This window comes from Talpa occidentalis, unplaced genomic scaffold (assembly GCF_014898055.3).
Source record: "Talpa occidentalis isolate TD23 unplaced genomic scaffold, MPIMG_talOcc4v2.1 talOcc4.8, whole genome shotgun sequence".
Lineage (NCBI taxonomy): Eukaryota > Metazoa > Chordata > Mammalia > Eulipotyphla > Talpidae > Talpa > Talpa occidentalis.
In genome coordinates, this window is record NW_023605194.1 from 25,833,896 (window position 1) to 25,855,339 (window position 21,444).

At 43.2% G+C, this 21,444-nt stretch overlaps 1 protein-coding gene across 1 annotated transcript in view; it reads left to right on the plus strand.

Moving 5' to 3' along the window:
- Nucleotides 1-21,444, plus strand: part of MYOF (myoferlin) — a 129,989-nt gene that overhangs the window by 32,097 nt on the left and 76,448 nt on the right. The window contains exons 3-11 of the mRNA XM_054690408.1: nucleotides 7,511-7,686; nucleotides 10,397-10,484; nucleotides 14,980-15,146; nucleotides 15,771-15,899; nucleotides 17,934-17,996; nucleotides 18,084-18,134; nucleotides 19,636-19,666; nucleotides 20,118-20,233; nucleotides 20,844-20,967. Coding sequence (XP_054546383.1) covers nucleotides 7,511-7,686; nucleotides 10,397-10,484; nucleotides 14,980-15,146; nucleotides 15,771-15,899; nucleotides 17,934-17,996; nucleotides 18,084-18,134; nucleotides 19,636-19,666; nucleotides 20,118-20,233; nucleotides 20,844-20,967 — 945 coding nt within the window. The remainder of the gene's footprint in view (nucleotides 1-7,510; nucleotides 7,687-10,396; nucleotides 10,485-14,979; nucleotides 15,147-15,770; nucleotides 15,900-17,933; nucleotides 17,997-18,083; nucleotides 18,135-19,635; nucleotides 19,667-20,117; nucleotides 20,234-20,843; nucleotides 20,968-21,444) is intronic.

Sequence of the window (21,444 nt, forward strand, 5' to 3'; positions counted from 1 at the left end):
TTTCTAATGACCTGAGTCAGCCAGGCTTACCCCCTAGTTAGAGATGAGAAAAACGTGGCTCAGAGGGGATCAGTAAATTGCTTGAAGTCACCTAGTTCTTTTAGGTGGAAACCCTAGGATTTAACCTACTTTTGTTAAAACCCTCTTAAATTGCGCCAAAAACCTTTCTTCCAAGGTTTATTCCGTGTGTGTGTGTGTGTGTGTGTGTGCGTGTGTGTGTGTTGGGCTGAGGACTAGGGTGTCAGGATATGAAAGTGAGAGAACAGCTTCACACACACACCGAAGTCGGTACTGGGATCTCTAGAATTAGAAAAAGAGAAAGGATAACCTTAGGTTGTGAAATATACAAACTCCCTAGGCAAAGGGGTTTTTAAATTAAAGATTGGGTTAGGAGTGAAATTATTCTGGCAAGGCAATATGTAGTATCACTTATGAGAAATTTCATTTCCTGTATACGAAAGACCTTATCTTCAAGCTTTCCATGCTGTCACCTCTCCTAGCGACGGGCCTATGCCACGAGGAAACAGGACATGCATGGGGTGTCTGGTGGTCCCAGGGACTTTCCATCGTCCCCCTGGAGGGATGGGCAGCCTCAGGGTTGAGGTGGACTTTCCAACAGGAGTAGCTGCTCAGGCTGTAAAAATTGAGACCCAAAGCGTATGTAACTGTGAACAGGTCTGTTTGACTTTGCTTTAATTCCTTATTTCCAATAGAGCAGCAAAACTATGAAAAGATCAGAGCTGGTTTGGACCGGCTGTCTCCGGATGCTGGAGAGGCTGAACCCCACTGTGCAGGGAGGCCAATTAAGTGGCTGCCACTGTCCTGCTGGGGTCCGTTAAGATCTGTGAGTAGGTGAAGGTGGGTCACAGCCTTGGAGAGAGACACCCAGAGAGACTGAAAAAGAACAGCGCTTTATAATGACAAGAGCTGTAATTATCTTCTAATTGCACTTGGAGGACTATTTCTTAGGAGGGGAATCTTATAACGTGTCATTTGTAAAGTCATTGGACTATCCGCACGGATGTATCAACTAATCTGTCTACCTCCTGGGTGTCAGTCACTGCTCTAGGCTTGCCTTTCATGGAGTTTGCATCTAAGTTTTGAGGGAACAGATAATAAACACAAATACACCGATAGTTTATAAGATGGTATAATTATGAGGAAGAAAAAATAAAGTGGAGGGAAAGGAGAAAATGTTGCAGTGAAGTGTGTGTGTGTGTGTGTGTTCATTTACATAGGGTTTTTACATAAGGATTTGTTTGGTGGTGTCTTTTTGTAATGAGCATGGTCACTTTAAAAATTTCATTCAGATTGCAATAAGTTGGATTATATGAAAATCCAGTTACAGTTAATATAGCTGGTCTACGTGGAGCTGGTCTAACCCTAAAAATAAAAATTGCTTCCCAGACAGATTCATGATAGATAGCATAGCAGGTGGGGAGGGAACTGTTTGTTGTACATAAGAAGAAGAACTGGTTTTAAGAAGTTTGCGCAGTGATGGTATAGAAATGGCTGTGGGTAGCAGCAAGGGTTCTTATCTGTTCATTCATTCCTGTCTACCCAGAGCCCAGCCCAGGTAAGCTCATCTTCCTGTGATTTAGGCCATGCATGAGCAGACCACCTTTCCCTACAAGTTCTGACCTGGAGTCTTGTCCTTGTGTGTTATTGGATCCCTTTTTCTAGAGGAGGGCCTGAAAAATAATAAAAAGTGGCTGTTAGGCACTTAGCATAGCATCCTTTCAATCCTAACAGCAATACTTCTAAGTAGGAGTTCATTATCACCATTTTGCAGATGAGGAAACTGAGGCTCAGACAAGTTAAGTAAGAAGTTATGTAGCCTGTGGTAAAAGAATCCAAATTAACCAGCGCTGTCTAGCTCCAAGTTCTTGCTCACTGTGTTATGCCGGCCCTTACCTTATAAGAGCCAACTGATGCATGAATGAGTGAGTTGATGAGCGAATAAATGAAAACTCTTGTCTTGATTCTAATGCATGAGAGTAGGCAGAGACAGGGTCTGAGTGTTCTGCTGAACTGTCCAAGCACCATGTCTGTCACATTTTTGATGGCTGAATGAACCAAACAATTGGTCACATGCAGATAGCAAAATAATACGATATAGTCATTGAAGAAATAATTACTGAGCATCTCCAGTATGCCAGGCATTAAGCTGGTTAACAAACCCCTTGCAGCCTCAAGTGCTTCACCTACCAGAGGGACTTTGGTGAGGAGGCCTGGGCTTCCACTCAGCTTCCCCCTCACTAAGTGATGCAGCAGGGATGGGAGGGGAGGGAGGGCCTGACAAAAAGGAGCTGTTACTGACCAGGAGTCTATAAATCCTGCCATAGCCTCCAGGCTTGCCCAGTGATTCCAAAACCCAGGAGTAGAGCAATTTAGAAGTGCAGAGACTCCGCCCTACCCCACGATGCTTGTGCACATCCAGGTTGGGGACCATCATGTGGACCCGCATTTTTACATTTTCTAAAACCTCTTTTGCTGAACAGGATCAAAGCACTGAGACCTTTCTCCTGACAATTCTGTCTGAAGTAAGGAGAAGAGACCATGGGTTGGGGCAGATGGCTAGCCTGCTGAGATTAATAGAGTGTTGCTTACTACTTTGTTCTATTAAATAATTGATTGCTACTGCCACTTCTCAAATGCAAACCTGTATTATTATCATACTGAATGTATTTTTAAAAACAGGCAAGCCCCCTCTCCTTCAATGTGTCTTTGCCAGCTGCCTTCCCTACTGCTCTCAGTCCTCTGCCCTTCCTCCTCCTTCCCGGTGCCCCTGTAAGGATCACTCTGAGAAACCATTATTTCTCAAAATTTCTAGGTGTAAGAATGAACTAATGTCTGCTCAGGGCCCCAAGAATCCACTGCAGGGAGAGCTGGGGAGGCCAATTCTAAGATTCAGGGTGTGAGCTAATCCAGGTGCTTGGGTGTGCCATTTGGGTGACTCAGGAGGGTTCCCCACTGGTGCAACTGGACAGAAGATGGGAATAGGGTATGCTCTTTGAGGTATTTTTTTTTTTTCTTTCTAAGGGCCTCCTCTAATAAAATTCGCTGCCCTGCCTCTCCCACCATCTGCTTGAGAACAAGGTGCCAGTTTGGCCCTCCCACCTTTAGGTTATGAGCCAGAGGAGGAGAGGACCCTGGGTCAGGGGAAAGAAAAGTGTGGGCAAGAGATCCTGGGCCCCCCGAGAACCCCTCACACATCACACAAGCCTGACCAAAATAAAATAAATCTCAGTTGGCTCTAAACAGTGCTTCCAACCAAGGGTCCTTTGGGTTTTTTACAGGGGCCGTGGGGGCAGCTCAGAAAAGTATTTGTGCCCAGACCAGTTGGGGAAGGCATCCCTGCTCAGAGGAGGGAAATACAAGTCTGCAGAGGCAGAAACGGTGCAACATGTGATTTACTTTCAGCCTCCAGCACATTTTTCTTTTCCTTCATGAACGAATTTCCAGTGAACTCTCCTCCAGTGATTTCAGTAGGCTGCCTCCCTGCTGCGCAAAAGAGTAACAGTTCTATGTGAGCCCCCCTGAGGGGAGTAAGGCAAAGCCTTGCTCACCACAGTGGCATGTGGCTGTTGACCATTTGTACTGATGCTAATGGGGAGGACATTTTCTATTCTCTTCTATTCAGACCTGGAGTAGATTTGTCTAGTTTGACGAGAAACAGTTGAAGAAGTTCTTAACCAGCACTAGCATGACTATGTTGACCAGTTTATAATAAACACTTAGGTTCCCCTCCACCTCCCCATTATAACTTCTAATTTTTAAGTAATTGTTTCCACTGCTTGGGATTGATTCAATGTAGCATAGTGACCCAACTCAAAACTATAATTTTCAGGAACTGCCTGGAATAGGCCCTTTCTTCATTTCAGAACACATCTGCAGTTTGTTAATTCCTCAAGTAAAGCTGGGGAGGGCCTCAGCTCAAGGGCCTTGAGATTCTGTCACTCAAGTTTCCTTTTGCGCATGGTCCATCAGTTTTCATGTTGGGTGGAGTCCAAGGAAGAATTTATTTTTCCATGAAAATACAGGGCAAAGTGTCCCCTTACAGTCACGCTGTAACATTTTAGCATTTTTATAGCATTAGTAACATGAAAGGAAAGGGTTCTTGGTTTAGTGTCAACTCCTTTAAAGGAAATTGGCTTGTAGGCCAACTGTGCTTATCCCTGAGTAGGAGGCCAAGTCATCATTTCCCAGTCCCTCATAGTGTTTTGTATCCAAGCAACATCTTACAAAATAGGCGGGCTAGGCTAGACGTGCCCTGGAGCTCACCCGTACCCACAGGGAATGTTCAACTTACAGTGAAAGCTCTGACAAATTGTAAATGTTTGCGTTTTTCTTCAACTCTACCTAACTATTGAAAATATTCTGGGAATTTAAGTCTTTCCCTGCTTTTCTCTAAACACGGTTTTTGCTTTAGAAAAAAGAAAGCCAGGTCTTCTTTTAACTCTTCTCCCAAAACATCAGAATTTGGTGATAAAAAAGCTCATGTTAAGAAATGGGACTAAAGGTTTTTAAAAGAAGGAATTGAGGTAAACCTTTCTAACTGGCTTTTTATTTTACTCCATTCCTAGTCAGTTATATGTTATTACTCTCTCATGAGGAAAGGAAAGCAGCAGATATTAGTTGTATCGGAATGGAATTATAAAGACATTCAGGGTCATGGCAGACTAATAGACTGGCTTTGAGATTTGGGCAATTCTGTTTTCTCCTATTTTCTACAAGCCCTACCACTCCCTGTTGTCTTACATATCTCTCACTGTAATCTACATTCCCTCTCTCAGTCTAATCTTTCTTCCTTGACACGCTGTGTGAATTTAAGTTTGACCTACGACATTATAGCTCAATTCCCATGAAGGCAAAAACCCTGCCTAATATTCTGAATTATCCAACATGGATATTTTCTAGGGTCTACTTTTTCCTAAATTATTCAACCAGGGCTTTAAGGGGAGACTTTCCTAGATAAATGTAGAAAATGTAACACATACAAGCCTAGTGGCAGACTTTTAGTCCTGAAAAGAATCAGAGAAATTATTTACTTCAATCTGCTTTTTCACAGATAATGGAGTCAGCTCAGAGAGTTAGGTTACTTACCCAAGGTCTCGAAGTTAGGACAGAGTTAGGTCTAGAAGAAGAATCTTCTTACCCTTAGTTCTCAAACCTGGGGTGATTTTTGTCCACCAGGGGACAACTGGCAGTGTATAGAGATACGAGTGGGGACAAGGTACAAGATAATTCCTCAGACGAAGACCTGCCCAGTTCAAGATGTCAATGGTGTTAAGGTTGAGAAATTCTGGGCCAAGCCTAACCAGCCCTCTTCCTACTTGAGCATGGTCTCAGCTTGCCGCACTTTTTGTTATTTTCCTAAGAATTATCACTATAGAGGTCTATCACTATAGACCATCCTAACTTTAGCAAAAACAAATCAGTACATGTGCAAGTGTGCAGTGTTATTTTAATCACAAAGTTAAACTATGAATCATGGGACTGTGAGGGAAAAAATTCAGTGTATTTCCACACTTTCAAGGCTAATACCTCATTTTGACATCTGAGACCAGTCAGATGACTTTTAATCCTGTATCTTCACATCTTGTTCTTCTTAAAAACTCCACTTGCCAAACCCTTGGCTTACTTTCCTTTTCTTAAAACATGGAGAGAAATTCTCACACCATGTGGGGCTAAGGGACATGTAGAAGAGATTTTGCTAGGGGCTCTCACCTTTGGTGGGAGTTTACCTGTTTTATCTGATGGAGATGGAGGCAGGTGTAGAGTCTTGCTCCTATGTCAAAGAAGTAAAAAATTTAAGTGAGGAGAAAATACACTCATGTAAAAAAAAAATCTAATACACATACTGAGGAAACATATTCATCTGAAGAAGTATTCTCTAAAGGTTCCATCATCTCAGTGTTGACTGAGAGCTAATTTCTGTATTGATTTAAAAAGGCTGAAAAGTTCAATCTTATCCATCTGGGGGCAGAATTTTTCATTTCCATTGCCAGGAGCAGACTCCATTGTGATATTAGAAGAGGTGGGAATAGATCATGTCGTTGAGCTTCTTGTGGTGTTCTAAGAAGGTGTCATCTTTAAGAAAATATGTGCAAATGCTTCATTTCCTTGGGTGAAGCAGGTGCCATGGCATTTTGTGGTCTTATGTGATATATCCCTTTATAGTCAGTGAAGTCATTGGTTATATTGCCGAGTCACTGGATATATGTGTTTGGGTGACAGAGGCCAGGGTTATAATCTGTCCTACTGCTGAGGTCAGAGTGGGGGAGGAGAACACAGATACGGCCATTCAAAAATCATGCACCCACTCTGACACTATATTCATGTCCTAATTTTTAAAGAAACCTTACTACATTTTAGGATAAAATGAGTATTTCTCAACAAGATCAATTTTCTTGATTATTTTTGCCCCCAAAGCCAGAATTAAGTTGTATGCTCAACTAAGATTTATTTAGTCTGAGTTTTTGGATATAAAGGATCTCTTTTATCACTTTGAGGACTTGATGTTTAGTTTTCTATTTTTATGCTAATAATCTTTCATGCTATTATATCTACTATTTATTAGTATAAGTTGCTGCAAATATAGAGGAGGTATAAGTAAATCTCATTTTAAAATTCCTACTATTTCTCTTTTTCTTTTTTTAGTATCCATGCTGAGAGCATACCCCTTGGGGTCTCTGCTTTTTGATTGTATTGCAGAAAGGAAAAGTCTTCAATTCACCCCCTTTCATCTCATGTTTCATTGAGAAACCCCACTTTCATTTCATGGGTTACATGTTTATGTTGGCCAACTCCCTTGGGATGTGTGGTTTACCCACTTGTTTGATCACATGTCCTACCTATTAAGATGTTTTGGGTATTCATTCTCAATATTTATTTTTTCTTTCTTTCATTCAGTAAATATCTTTTAAGGAATGTCTTATGTTCCAGGCACTGGAGTTTATATACTCTAAGTAGTCTCTATTCTCTGGCCCTAAAAATTAGCTTCACTTCAGCAGAACACACAGGTTCTCCTGCACCAATATAATGTGTGCACTGAGAGTTAGATGTGTGAGTGTGGAGACTGAACATAACCCCTCAGAGTCCAGAAAGAGAGAGAAGTACACAATCTCTTGAATGCTGTTCAAGAGAATATATGGTAGCAAATTAGTCCCAGCAACAAACTAACAACATACTTACACTTCAGGAAGGTCTTCTTGTGTTTTATGGATCCTCTCAAATTTCCATGACAAAGGAATGTCTGAATTTTGTCCTACTTTTGTTTCTTCTTGGATTCTGGGGGTCTGTATTCTGTCTTTGCCTCTCATCCATCTATCTCATTCATGATTTATCACTTTAGAGTGTCTCTAGTTTGACTCATGAAATAGCTATTTGTTGTGAAGAAGTGATATTTCATGTTTACTGCTAAAATACCCTGCTAGGGTGAGAACAAAATGGCCATATTTGATGATGAGTGATGTTAATAATAACAGGTGATTAAGAAGGGAACTAGGAAGTCCAACAAGTACATGGAAGCGTGTCTTACTTGGGCTGCTGTGTGCTCTCTCGTTTCCCTGCAGATTAATTGGCACGGCCTCTGTTGCCCTGAAGGACCTGATTGGAGACCAAAGCAGGTCACTGCCCTACAAACAGATCACCCTGCTAAACGAAAGAGGACAAGACACTGGGGTGAGCATTTCCCTTCCTGTTGGATATTTTTTTAAGATTTGTTTATTTATGCATACAAGAAATGGGGTACAGCCAGAGGCATGGGGGCTAAGAGGATTCACCAGAGACAGAGTGGGGAACAGAACAGGTAGACTGACAAATACACTGCTGAGGGGAGTAGCTGGAGAGACAGGAGAGGTCTGCTGTGCCATGTAGGTAGCTCCCTGACCAGCTGAGATCAAACTCGTGCTGCAGAGCCTGCAGATAGTTTCATAGGGCTGTGCTTATTAACCTCTTGCACCACCAAGTAGGCCCCCTATTGGATGGTTTTGAAGTGTGATGGTTAAGTGAAAATTTACTAAGAAAAGAGTATGGCATTATAATTAGCTCACTACACAGAAAGCAGAAATTAGTTTTGGGATTAAACAAATTATATAGTCTAATACTCTCATTCACAGAACTAGCAAATCAGATAAATTTGATTTTCTATGACAGAATGCTCTAAGAGTGAGACCTTCTGTTGGTGTCACTGCGCATCTTTCCAGTGTGTGTTAACATTTGTGGTGACTGTCCCTCTATGTTATCACACACTCCTTGAACTGTTATATAAAGAAAACTCATTAATATTACTTTGGAATATCAAGATGCAAATATTAAGATCATTATTATTGTATTGGCAGCTGAATGTTTTCTGATCACAGCCTCTCTAGATAAGTACATATTGATATTATCTAATGTAAGATAAGAATCCTCTTGCTCATATACTGTAAAAAGGAATTGACTCAAGTATCACAGCTTTGAGGTTCCATATGATTGCGCTTAAGTGCTCATAAAACCACCATGCTTGCCACTTTAGCTCCTTCATTTTTCCTTAGCCACCTAGGCAAATAAAGAACATTTTATACTAAAAGAGACCAGTCCTGAAGGCAAGAATACAGGTCAGGCATCTCAACATCCATTAGCAATGTTAATTTTGCTGGTCTAGTCAAAACATAAAGATTTGCTGTAAGCACTTAGAATGTGGGAATCTAATCATGCTTGGAAATCAACATTCTAAGCATAAATGTAAATTCCAAATGTTGGCTATCACCCATCTACCAAAAACCTGGCTGAGAGAAATGACACTTAGGTAGGATGGTACAAGTTAGTGATTTTTCTGGCTGCTTGTTTTTAAGCACAGAAGAAAACATATGTAGATAGACCCCTGACATGGCAGAATTGTGATGAATGAGTGGAATAAGGAAAGTTAAGGGACTCAAGTCTCCCCCTTGACACCTTCCTACCACCCACCCCCCCTGCTAGGGATCCCTGGATCCACCTATGGGAATCCCATTTAAAAAGCTACTGATCCAGAGATTGAGCCATTCATGTATTCTTCTGGTTTAAAATTTGATCTTTCAATTCAGTTTGGCAATTGAGCCCCTTTGTCTTCCTGCATTTCACCGTCTGAGTGTAGCCTGGCTCTTTCTAGCAATCTAAGATGCTGTTCCAGTGATCATTTGCCATGAAGCTGCTGTTAGGGACATTATTCATTTTCCTTGTTCAGTGTCTCCCAGGCCATAATCCCTACATTGACCACAGAATATGCTGATCCATGAAGAAGTATACACTGCTCAGCAGACACATGGGATATCCATTTAAATTTGAACTTCAGCTAAACAATGAATGATTTTCAGTATAAACATGTGCTAAATGTTGTGTATTATTTCTGGGATTTTATGTGGTCGTGTGGGTGATGTGTGTGCACACATGTGCATGTGTCATCCTTTCTGAAGTTGTCCTTCCTCATTTCTGCTGTGAAAATACCTTTATTTTTGAAACGATAGTAATAGTAAATGGTAGTATGTGTTTGCAAGGTACGAGTTAGCAACTCTATGTTCAGACCCCCTAACATTTTTGAACTTTTGTAGATTCATGATTTATGGAATACAAAAGTATTTCTGCCCTAATTATGCTTCCCTAAAGTATTGCCTGTGTATATTCTAGGTTTTCTTGAGAGCTCATAAATCTTTTGCCTTTTACTTTTGCCCAAGTGAGGAATTTTTAAAGGTTGAATTAATTTATCTTCTGTAAGGAACTGGCGTGTTTCTTCTTTTCTGATAATGAAATTTATATAACATTTTTGTTCTCATTTTTGCCTTGGCTCCTGGCCATCCTGGGGTCACATTTTATGCAAGAGGAATGGCAATTACCATGAACTCCATGATTTGCATAGTTGTTTCCTCTTTAATCAGGCTTGATTCCTTTTTATCATCTTATTTTATAAATCACATTGTTATATAATTTCTTCTTAGTTCCTTAAAATTTTTTGTACAGAGAAGTGTGAAAATAAATCCTAGCAATTAATGAGCAAACAAACAACTTAAGTATTTAAAAAGAACCGCTGTGCCTTTAATTCTGTGATTGGAGCCCATCTCCAGTGTAGGGTGGAGGTTAACTACAAGTTCATGCATGCTTATCTCAACTTTCTTCCAGTTTATGAGGTTGTCCCTCAGCAGCGAAACACTTGGCAATGTATTGGGTAACTCCTTTCCCAGGCTTCGGGCCTTCATACTCCACCTGGGTCACGCTGGGAAGATATGCATCATCCTCTGTTCTCCATTTCCCCTGCTCCCATCCCCCTGCTCACCTTTTCTTAGGACTTTAACTCCTGGTGATGTGATTTGCATTGAGTCCATAATGTTCCAGTGCCCTGCACTGATACTATCTGTAATGAATTATTTCCACCCAGGCCACCATTGACTTGGTGATTGGCTATGAACCACCTTCAGTTCCACATCCAAATGACCCCAGTGAGACCAGCGTGCCAGGGATGGGAGGTAAGCTGACCCTTCATGAAGCCCTAGCCTACCCAAGGGAATCTCAAAGCCTTCCTTAGCATTACACTGTCTGTACCTCTCTGCTCTCCTGGACACCGACCCCATGAGGCAAGTGAAGCCGCTTTGAATCAGGACATCAAAATTGTTTACAAAATGCCCTTATTGAACAGCCTCATGGTGATTGTGTCCAGCACACAAACTCCAACAGGAAGTCCTGGGCAAGGCTTTGCTTCAGTTTGTGGCTTCCACCCTATACATATGCCCTGGTTGTGAGGTTCCAGGTGTGTACTCTAGTCTCTTCACGTGTTTCTTCACCTCTTAAATGTGCCATTACTGGGCCGTGTTCTCAGCCACCAGTGTCATGGTCAGCCCTTAGAGCACAGCTTCTTTCTCTTTGCCTTTGCCTTGACCCACATGTAACCCCCAGTCATATGCTTCCTATTCACTGCATCTGGCAGTATCAGGGATCCCAAAGAACTTGTGAAGATCTTGGCCAACTACTATTGCAGAGCCTGGTGGGAGTCCTTTAAAACCAAGGACTTCCCTTGCCCATGTATAAAGTCAATTTTCCCCTCACTGGTTTATGCCCAAGTGCCTACTCCAAGTGGCACAGAGTTGTCCCTTGAAGGGCTAGCCTTGGGTTGGAGTTCAGATCCCATTCAGTTCACTGATTGTAGCAGGGGGGATGTCAGACGATAGATTCTGGTAGGATAGTTGTTTTGGAATTGGGAGGATATGAAATTCTTTGCTGATTGCTTGTTTTCTCAATGAAATAAGAAGTAAGGTCATTAGCTGATGGTGAGAAGGACAGTGACAGGATGTCAGAAGCTTTCAAGGTGTAAATTAGGTGGGAGTTTAAAAAGTAGAGTGGGGTCTCTCCGGTAGCAGAGGTTGAGCGCTGGGCTGTGAAGCTGCCCTCAGCCTCTGCAGTGCCCATTTGTTCCCCTGCTGGCCGGTGAGGGTCCCACATGGCATGCAGACCTCTCCTGCCGCACCCGCTGCTCCCTTCTGCAGTGTATTTCGTCAGTCTGCCTGTTCTGCTTCCCACTCTGGCTCTGCTGAATTCTCTCACCCTCCTGTGCTTCTGACTATACCCAGTGCTTGTATAAATAAATAAATCTTAAAAAAAAAAAAGTAGAGTGACTTGACCTTATTGGCTAATTAGTGGCCATCACACCAGGATCCAAGAGAACTTTGAAGTAGATCCAGGAAAACTTAGGAGCATGTTAGGTGATCAAGAAGTTCTGTAAGCCCTCTTAAAGTTTGTGACATTAAAGGGAGACCACTCATTAAGGTGTATGCTCTCAGCCTAGACCAGCTGCCTGAGTGAAGGGTAGAATATGTATAGAGTTAATTGAACCAGGTGAGTACAATGAACTGAGAGAAGGGATGGGGTTGAGGGGTGTGTAGAGAGGGGGTTGTGGTATTAGACCACAAAATCTAACACAGGTTAGGAGAAAATTAAGGACATGAAGGAAGTGGAGTGGGAGAGGACAGGGTAATCTAGTGCCGATAGATTGGGGCTCCCTTTGTAGCTGCAGACTTGTGGACTGGAGTAAGAGATGGAGAAAACTGGAAAGGTACAAAAAATGCCCTCTGTAGTAGGTTGAATTGTGTCCCCATCCCCAAAATCCGGTTTATATGGGACCTCAATATTTGACCTTATTTGGAACAAGGCCTTTACGGATATAATTAGTTAAAATTAGGGTAGACCTTAAATCCAATGACTGGTGTCCTGCAAGAAGAGGTGAGGGCACATGGACAGTGGGGAGAGCACCATGTGATGAGAGGCAAAGTTGGGGTGATGCAGCTACAAGCCAAGGAATACCAAGCATTTTAAGGATTCACCCATTAGAGGCATGGAAGGATTTTTTTCCTAGAGACTTCCAAGGGAGCATGGCCCTGCCAAAACCTTGGTTTTGAACTTCTAGGGTTTGGAACAGTCATAGAATCAGTTTCTATTTTTTTTTTTAAGGATTTATTTATTTATTTATATAAGCACTGGGTACAGTCAGAAGCACAGGAGGGCAAGAGAATTCACTAGCTAGAGTGGGGAGCAGAACAGGCAGACTGATGAAATACACTGCTGTGGGGAGCAGCGGGCGTGGCAGGAGAGGTCTGTCGCTCCATGTGGGACCCTTGCCAGTGGCTGGGGATCGAACCGGCACTGCAGAGGCTGAGGGCAGCTTTGCAGCCCAGCACTCAACCTCTGCGCCACCAGGGGAGGCCCAGTTTCTATTGTTTCAAGTCACCTTGTTTGTGGTACTTTGTTACAACAGCCTTAGGAGGCAAATACAGCCAGTAGCTTCCTATTCAGTTCGTAGCTTAGAGTTGCCCTCTGTGACTATGAAAGAGTCATTGTGGATTCCCTTGGCTGTGGTTGAAGCTCATGCCTGGATCTTATTAAGGGAACATGCCAAAACAACCACTAAGATTGGGTAATGAAACAACTGTGTAGGAGGGTGTGTTCAGCAGTGCCTTAAGGGCTCCCTCCACTTTTTTGTGGAACACTTAGGGTAGCATTGTTTAATCCTGTGCAGCTTCCTGCCACATAAAGAAGCAGTTTCCTCCTCAAATTGCCTTCTGCTGCCATGTAGAGATTTGGGCAGTAGCCATGACTTAAGTAGATTTCCTCTGATCCATCCTTAAAGTCTAAATAACAGGAGGTGTTTCCAGAAGAAATTGGTTCTTCATGACCCGAGGTTTATTTCTGGAACAGTCAAGAATTTAATGGCCCCTTGTTTGGAGGCCAGCATCACAAAGGGGTATGTAAAGCCCCACCTGGTCCTGGGATGACAGAAGGGAGATAGTCTGAGTTGTTGGAGGAGCTTAAATCCATGTGACCCAGCCATTTTGCAGTCCAGACCAAGCTTGCAGAAGGGGAGCGTGAACTCCTTGCTTTCCTGAGGCTAGTCCAAGGATGGGAGGAGCACCCCTCTAGCTGTCTGGGTGCTTGCTCTTCCTGAGAACTGTGCAGGAGCTTTGCTAACCACTCAAAAATATGAGAGGACATGAGGAGGAATAGGAACTCAGAGTTATTTACCATTCTATGTTTCATCAAGCCCCTTCTCTGTCCTGGGATTTCTGTAAGGCATGACAGAAAGGGGGCAGACACAAAGAAGTAAAGGGCATTCTTCCTGCTTCTGAGGAGTGTATGGTAGTGGAGAGGTCTGTGGGTTAGCACTAGATAAAGGCTGTGTGGTGAGGATGTAATAGAACAATATGTGGTAAATATGAGAAGGTGTGACTCACTCCATCTGGGAGAGTCAGGGAGGGTCTGTCTGGCCTAAGACAAAGTATTTATTTCATCAGGAACTTAACGCATTGAGGGACTTACTGGAGGAGAATAAGGAACAGTATTTTAAGGGACTGGTTTTAGGAACACCAAGATGGGAGCAGGCAAATCCTCCTTTTAAAGCTTCTTCAAGAACAGAGACAAAGAGATCCCAATTATCTTGCAGAGGGTAAGCTTTAAAGAGCAGTGCTACATGGCAACCTGATTGAACTATTTTTTACTAGGATGTGAGTGACTGACAGGTGACCCCATGTGGAAATTAAATATTTTATATGATTTTGCATGTAAAGGAGGGAATGTAAGTTATTGTATTTTTTTTGACAATGTGATTAGCCTTCTAGGCCCTCTTAAATTATATTGAATTCACACTTTTTATTAGAAGAGTTAAATTTGTCAGCAAATTTCAAAGAGTTTGTGAATAAAAGAAAGGGGAGACCTTGAGGGGGAAGTTAATTTGTGTGTGTGTGTTTTTTAAGGAGAGAAAGCTCTGTGCATATTTGAGGGTCTCTTCCACAGAGAAGAGACCATTGCAGATGTTGAGAGAGAGAGAGAGAGAGAGAGAGCACAGACATTTGGAGGATCCCAAAGGATAAGAAGCAGGCAGGCTCTCAGGTATGGGCAGCAGATTTGCTAAGCAGGAAAAACTTCCCCGAGTGTGAAGAGCAGCTTGTGGCATAAGTGAGGGAACAGAAGTATGTGGACAGAAGGACACAAGGCGAGCATGATTGTATATTGAGCAAGAAAACTGGAGAAAAGCTTCTCTTCTGCCATGAGGGTGGAGAGGACATTTGTGAATCAGGAGGTTTAGGCAGAGAGGAGACAGGAAGTTCGCCTGTCTCCAGAGAAAAGGCCAGCCGTGGGAAGAGCGAGGTTGGTCTCCTGTGCAAGGCCCCAGTTTCCCAGGGCACTTCCTCATCGCCCAACCTAACAGCAGAAAGGTCCCTGGAAATGTTGTTCTCTGCCTGGGATCGACTCTGCCATCTCCTCTGGCCCTCCCTGTAGTGTAGAGGGCATTTTTGTGGCCTTTTGAAGACATCCTGCCTGGGTGGCTAGAGGCACCAAGATCACATTTTCCTAAAGAAACTGTATCTGAGTCCCACGTCAGAGTTACCAGAAGCGTGTCCTCAGGAACTCTGCACCAGACTTCCGACATTTGCAGGGTGAGAGCTGCCTCTGACTGGATTCCTTTGTGGTGTTTAGGAGAAGAGGAGGAGGATGAAGGTGATGAAGACAAGTTGGATAGCAGAATCAGGGGCGTCGTGCCCAGGGGGCCAAGCGGGCTTGTGTCAGAAGCTCAGCTTGCCCGGAGGCTCACGAAAGGAAAGAAAAGCCGACGGATACTGTCCAACAAGCCCCAGGACTTCCAGGTAGGATCGGCACTTGCACCCCGCATCTTGTCTTAACACCGTGGGGTCCCCCTACTGGCGACTGCAGTGATATTAGGAAGAAGCTCTTCCTATGGGCAGTGGCTCACCTAGTGAAAAGGGACGTTAGTGCACGAGCCCCATGAAAGGAGCCCTCCATCTTCCTCCTGCATGTGGGAATAGATGTGGTCAAGCCACAGAAAGCTCTTCAGAGAAATAAAACCCTGCCCTTTCTCCCCTTTCGTGACAGGAAGTTGCTAATCAGAGATTAGAAGTGTTGGTGTGCACTTTTCATAGCTCTGGGCTCTCCTGCCACTGGGAGGCAGCCCGGAGGGGAGTTAGTGCATCCCAGGGTGCAGGAAGGCCAGCTTGGGGGTGGTGGTCTGACCCGCAACCTCAGCCTTGCCCCAGTCTTTCCAGAGCCATTGCAGCCCCATTACCGTCTTGAGTTCTGCAACCCAACTCCAGTGTCCACCTTGGGTGTGAGTCCAAATCCGAGGGCACCGTTACATGGAAAACGGCTCTGGCTGGGTTCCAGCCATCCTCGTAGGTGAAAGAGCTGAGGCAACACTCGAGGGTTGGCTGCCGTGGAGCACTGGGAAAGGATCGCACTCCTTCTGTTTGCAGATCCGTGTCCGAGTGATTGAAGGCCGGCAGTTAAGTGGCAACAACATCAAGCCTGTGGTCAAAGTCCACATCTGTGGCCAGACACACCGAACAAGGATCAAGAGCGGGAACAACCCATTTTTTGACGAGGTAACTGGATGTTCCTGCCCAGTGAGTGTGTTCTGTGTTAGAGACTCGCCTCTTCCTTCCCACCCTAGGGAGGGACACGAGTGAACCTCACTGGTAAAGACAATGCAAGCTTCCAGTGTTGGACATGACCTGTCTCGTCACTGGTTCTCAGAGCTGCCCAGGTTTTTGGTGTTCCTGCAACAATTTATGGCTGGGACCCTTCCTAATGGTCCTTGCACCCCTCCCTTCCCCCCATGATGGAGCTCACAAAGTCACCTACATCTGCTTTTGCTCTTTCTAATTAGCAAGATGTCTCTGAGGAATGACTCTGTGTGAAAAAGTACCTTGGCTTTTTAAAGGTACTATAAAAAAGGTACTACATTGTTTGGCTATAAAAATAATATATATGAAAGGAGAACAGTTGTGAGCAAAGGGATTCTTTCCCTTCTCCCATGCTGAGAATCTGGCCTGATGCTGGTGACCTCTTCTGTAACACTCCTCAAAAACACTTAATCCCTTGATAGATATCTCAAATGCCACAAAAACATTTAGGACTGTGAAGACAAATTTGTTTAGGGAATTTGCCTTAACTCTGCTGAGGAGACGCATTTCTGAGATTCCTCAGGCCTGCGTCTCCTGTTCTGGGAGCTGAAACCTTTGCTCCCAGTTTTCTATCACAGTTTCTCTTAGTTCCCTGTGGTTTCTAATCCCAGTCCCTGCTCTGGCTTTTGTTCTTTTTTTCTACGTCTATTCACAGGAGGAACCGGTTCCTTCTATCTAGTGTTCTAGTTTCTTCTTCTTTGTTCAAACCAGCCCCCAGCTTTGTGGAAGGGCTTATTTTCTCTTATTTCTAACTTCTTCTCGGATAAATCACAGACAACAGCATGCAGCTAAGTTGTGCCAAAGTAAATGTAGGAAGTGCATGCACAGTGATGTGGGGCACTTGACCATGGGCTTTGGGAAGGACTGGGCAAGATTCATGGGAGAGGACAAGGCTGGAATGGAAGGAGGACATGATGCTAAATGACTACATGCTGAGGCATTTGTAATGCAGGCTACGTCTTTACTCATCCCGAAAAATCTCTACCTCAGAATTTTCCCATTTTAATGAAAATTTTTTAGATTGAATCTTTCAGCAAAAGGGAAGGCTCAAGTAACTTGGCCTGTCTTTTTTTTTTTTTAAAGATTTATTTATTTATACAAGAACCAGGGTATAGGCCAGATTTGAGAGGATTCACCAGAGATAGAGCAGGGAACAGAACAGGCAGACTGACGAAATACACTGCTGAGGGGAGCAGTGGGTGAGACAGGAGAGGTCTGCTGCGCCATGTGGGACCCTTGCTGGCCACCCAGGTTCGAACTGGTGCTACAGAGGCTGTGGACAGCTTCACAGCGCTGCGCTCAGCCACCTGTGCCACCAGGGGAGGCCCATAACTTGGCCTTTCAACAGACTAACTCATAAATCAACAAAAGAATTTTACCAAAAAAGAAAAACCTAATTTACATATATATTCATAACAAAGTCATTAAACTTGGCATGACTAATGAGACAAATTGACATGTGTGTCAAGGGAAGTATTTCTTTTAATATTATTTATTACTTTTTTATTGAGTTAACTTTGGCCTGCAACACTGTGTATATGATTTTGAGGCACAGGATCACCCCCTCAAGGTGTATCACAAGTGGTAAAGAATTAGACTCAACTTTCTAGGTTCATGCAAACCCAAGCAACCATTTCAGTAAGATTTGAAATAACATAAAGTAAGTTTATGTCTTTACTTTAGTGAGCTAGTAGACACATGGTCCCAAATGAGCAATTTATTTATTAAATAAATGGTGTAATCGTTACTTAACCCTTTTCCCAACATGCAAAGGTGAATTGCCATGAAACTAATGAAGTTTAAGCTTCAGGACCTTTTCTAGGCCCTGTGATGTGTTCATTGGGTTTGTGTGTTGGGTTTTTTAAGGAGGGCCTCCCAAATTGTAGCATCATATCCTACTACACCTGAGATCAACTCTGATGACATTCAAATATTTTCCTTTTGTTTTGACAGTTATTTTTCTACAACGTTCACATCACCCCCTCTGAATTGATGGATGAGATCATCAGCATCCGGGTAAGGAGATCCAGAGTAGGAAGGGTCAGCAGCTCAACAGCTGCCTGTTAAAGTCTATGATCTTTTCACGGCTCTCCTTTCTTTCAGGTTTATAATTCCCACTCTATGCGGGCAGATAGTCTGATGGGAGAATTTAAGGTGGGTGTCAACAGTGTGTTTCATTCAACTTACATTAAAGGCGGGCACTTTCATAATGAGGAACTGGGTTCCTGGACAGGTCTCAGGATGTCCATCTTGGTGACATCTTAAGGTTATTTGTGAGGGATTGATGTCATAATCCTTGCTGAGGGCTGGAATGCCAGCCGAACATGCATGCCCCAGGGACCAGAAATCAGTTGAGTATGCTCTGGCCTGGGTCTGTTGACTTCCATGTAAGCACTTTCAGTACCCAAATGCCTGGAAAATGCCGGGAAGAGCTGTGCATCATAGTCTTGGCCTTCCCCCCAGGGAATGGAAACCAATGCACCACTCCAGAGGGGAAGGGTGCTTGACTGTGGCAAGAAACATCACTTACTAGGGTCACATACTAGGGAGCTCCATCTCCCAAACCAATTATTACATATCTGATGCATGAAAGGCAAGCCAAACCAGGGGAAAAACTTGGGGTGCTTTTCCAAGTGACTTACGTTGGGATTTAAAGCAAGAGTTTAGTTGGTACCTTCGCAGCTATTCCACATAAATGGACTGCTGCTCACAGAAGGAGCTCCCAGTGGTTAGAAGTCCTAGAGAATGATCTAGGGCAGATTAACATGTGCTCATACCCCATCTGCCACCAGGTGGCCACTGTCAACCTCTCTGATCCTTAGTTCCTATAGATCTTCATTTGTAAAATGGGGTCATTGTGAAGACAAATAGAGATAGAATATATAGAGCATCTAGCACAGCACTTAGCCCAATTCATGGTTATATTAACACTGGCATTAGCATTAGTAGGAGGAGAAGAAGAGGAGTATTAGATAGGAAATTGTACCAGTGACTTCCGGTAGAGTAATCAATTCCAGATTTGTCTGGGACTGAGGAGTTTCACAGAATGTGAGACTGTCTGTGCTACTGGAAATGTTCTTAGGCAAGCTGGGACACCTACTTTCATTGCTCCTTCCAGCTCTATGACTGACTCACTCATTCAATATGATTCTTTGGGAGTCTTCTATGTGCCACATGCCAGGCAAGGTGTTGGGGATACAGAGAGGATAAGATGGAAATATTTGGTCTCAAAGAAATTTAAGTCTAGTCAAGAGTTTTATATGATAATGATGATTTCTTTAAAGTGACTAAACTGGGGCCTCCCCGGTGGCACAGTGGTTGAGTGCTGGGTTGCGAAGCTGCCCGCAGCCTCTGCAGCAACGGTTTGATCCCTGGCCGCCGGGTGAGGGTCCCGCATGGCCCTCAGACCTCTCCTGCTGCTCCCTGATCCCCTCAGCAGTGTGCTACCATCACTCTGCCTGTTCTGCTCTCCGCTCTGGCTCTGGTGAATTCTCTCGCCCTCCCGCGCTTCTGACTGTACCCAGTGCTTGTATAAATAAATAAATCAATCCTTAAAATAAATAAATAAATAGATAGATAGATAGATAAATAAATAAATAAAGTGACTAAGCTGATTGTAAAATCTACCTAAACTACTTTCAATTATTTTTCCCAGATTGATGTTGGATTCGTTTATGATGAACCTGGTAAGTGATACTCTCCCCATGAATGTGTTGCTTCAGGGAATCAAGAAAATTGGGGCATCAAGGCATCAAAAAAAGTTTCTTCTTTCTTCATTGAAGAGGGAGAAGGATACTTAGCAGGACTGAAGATCATTAGTTTAGTATGGATGTCTGTTTTTTTAATCTGACGGTAATTATCCTAACACTCATAAATAGGTCATTTCTCTGTTTTGTGAGAATATTTTGATTTTATCAAAATCAAATTATAAAGCCAGTTAGAACTTAGAGGGTCTTGTTTGAGTGACAGCGGGGCATGAATAAGAAGTAGGGAATGGGGTCAGTGCAAAGCCGAAGACTTTAACATACCTGAGAAATTTGGTGCAGCATGAAGAGACTTGGGAGGAAATGCTGGTTTACCCGAGAGCAGGTGAAATCACAGACCTGTCAGTGTTTCTTTCCTTGGACTTTATTTCAGGCCATGCTGTAATGAGGAAATGGCTTCTTCTCAATGACCCTGAAGATACCAGCTCGGGTGCTAAAGGTTACATGAAAGTCAGCATGTTTGTCCTAGGAACCGGAGATGAACCCCCTGTAAGCCCCCACTTTCTCTATCACTTTCTAATTTTTTTTTTTTCACTAAAGAAGAGGACCTAGAGTTGAGCAAGTAGGAGGAAGTAGCTGTGAAATGGTGAAGTTTCCAATCAATAGCTCTAACCCTCCAATTCCTCCTAGTTCCACCCCTTCCTGGTGTATCTAAATAGGCATTTCACCCAGTAAAGATATGTGTTTTAAGGCTTCCTTGCATCATTTAATCTACAAAGCATGGCTCATTTGCCAAGTCAGATATTGCTCTACAGAAGGGTAGTTGTCATTTTAGGAAACTGGGTGGCAAACTGGGAAATAGTAAGTGACCAGAGAGCAATCAGAAGGACTTCAAGAAGGCTCTCTTTGTCTACTACTTAGTGCTCAAAATCATGAAAGGTCACATCATTCTCTTGTGATGTATTGATTGAAGAGAAATGTGACTTTTGATTGTGTTAAGCACTTTTGAGGCTGATTTGGTGGCTGATTTCTTAAACCCGAAACACAGGAATTCCTAACATAAATAGTTCACATTGGTTTTATTTTATGAGTATTGATTTCACTTCTTACAAGGACCGCTTTTCCATGTATATAATTTGTAATCCTATGTCCCCAATAGCCTGAGAAACGAGATCGTGATGACAGTGACGATGTGGAAAGTAATTTGTTACTCCCAGCTGGCATCGCCCTCCGCTGGGTGACCTTCTTGCTGAAAATCTACCGAGCAGAGGACATCCCCCAAAGTAGGTATTGATTTAATCCTGTCAGGATGACCTGCATGATTAGAAGTGTTAAAGTCATACTCCAAATTGTGTCTGGTGTTTCCAATCAAGTGTCTTTCTTCTAAAAGTCCTGCATGCATTTGTTTTCATACATTCTGGCCCCACTGAGAACTACCTGGGCAGGTGCATGGGGCAAGACCATTGGACACCAAGCCATGTTCCTTATTTCACCTTTGGCCCATTCTGCTCTAATCCTTCTTTCTTCAGTTCTACATCTTCTCCTTATGATAGAGAATACTGAAGAGAGGCCAGCAGTCTGCACTCCCAACTCCTTTCATCCCAATTGAAAATGTGAAGTGTTACAAAGAAATAAATGTGTTCACTATCAGATTATTAAGGATGGCTATGCAAAGGGTAGTTACTTACCAGTAATAGAAGTCTGTCACTAGTATGTGTATTAAAAGATTGGGTGCATTTAAGAGAATCACTTATGGTGAT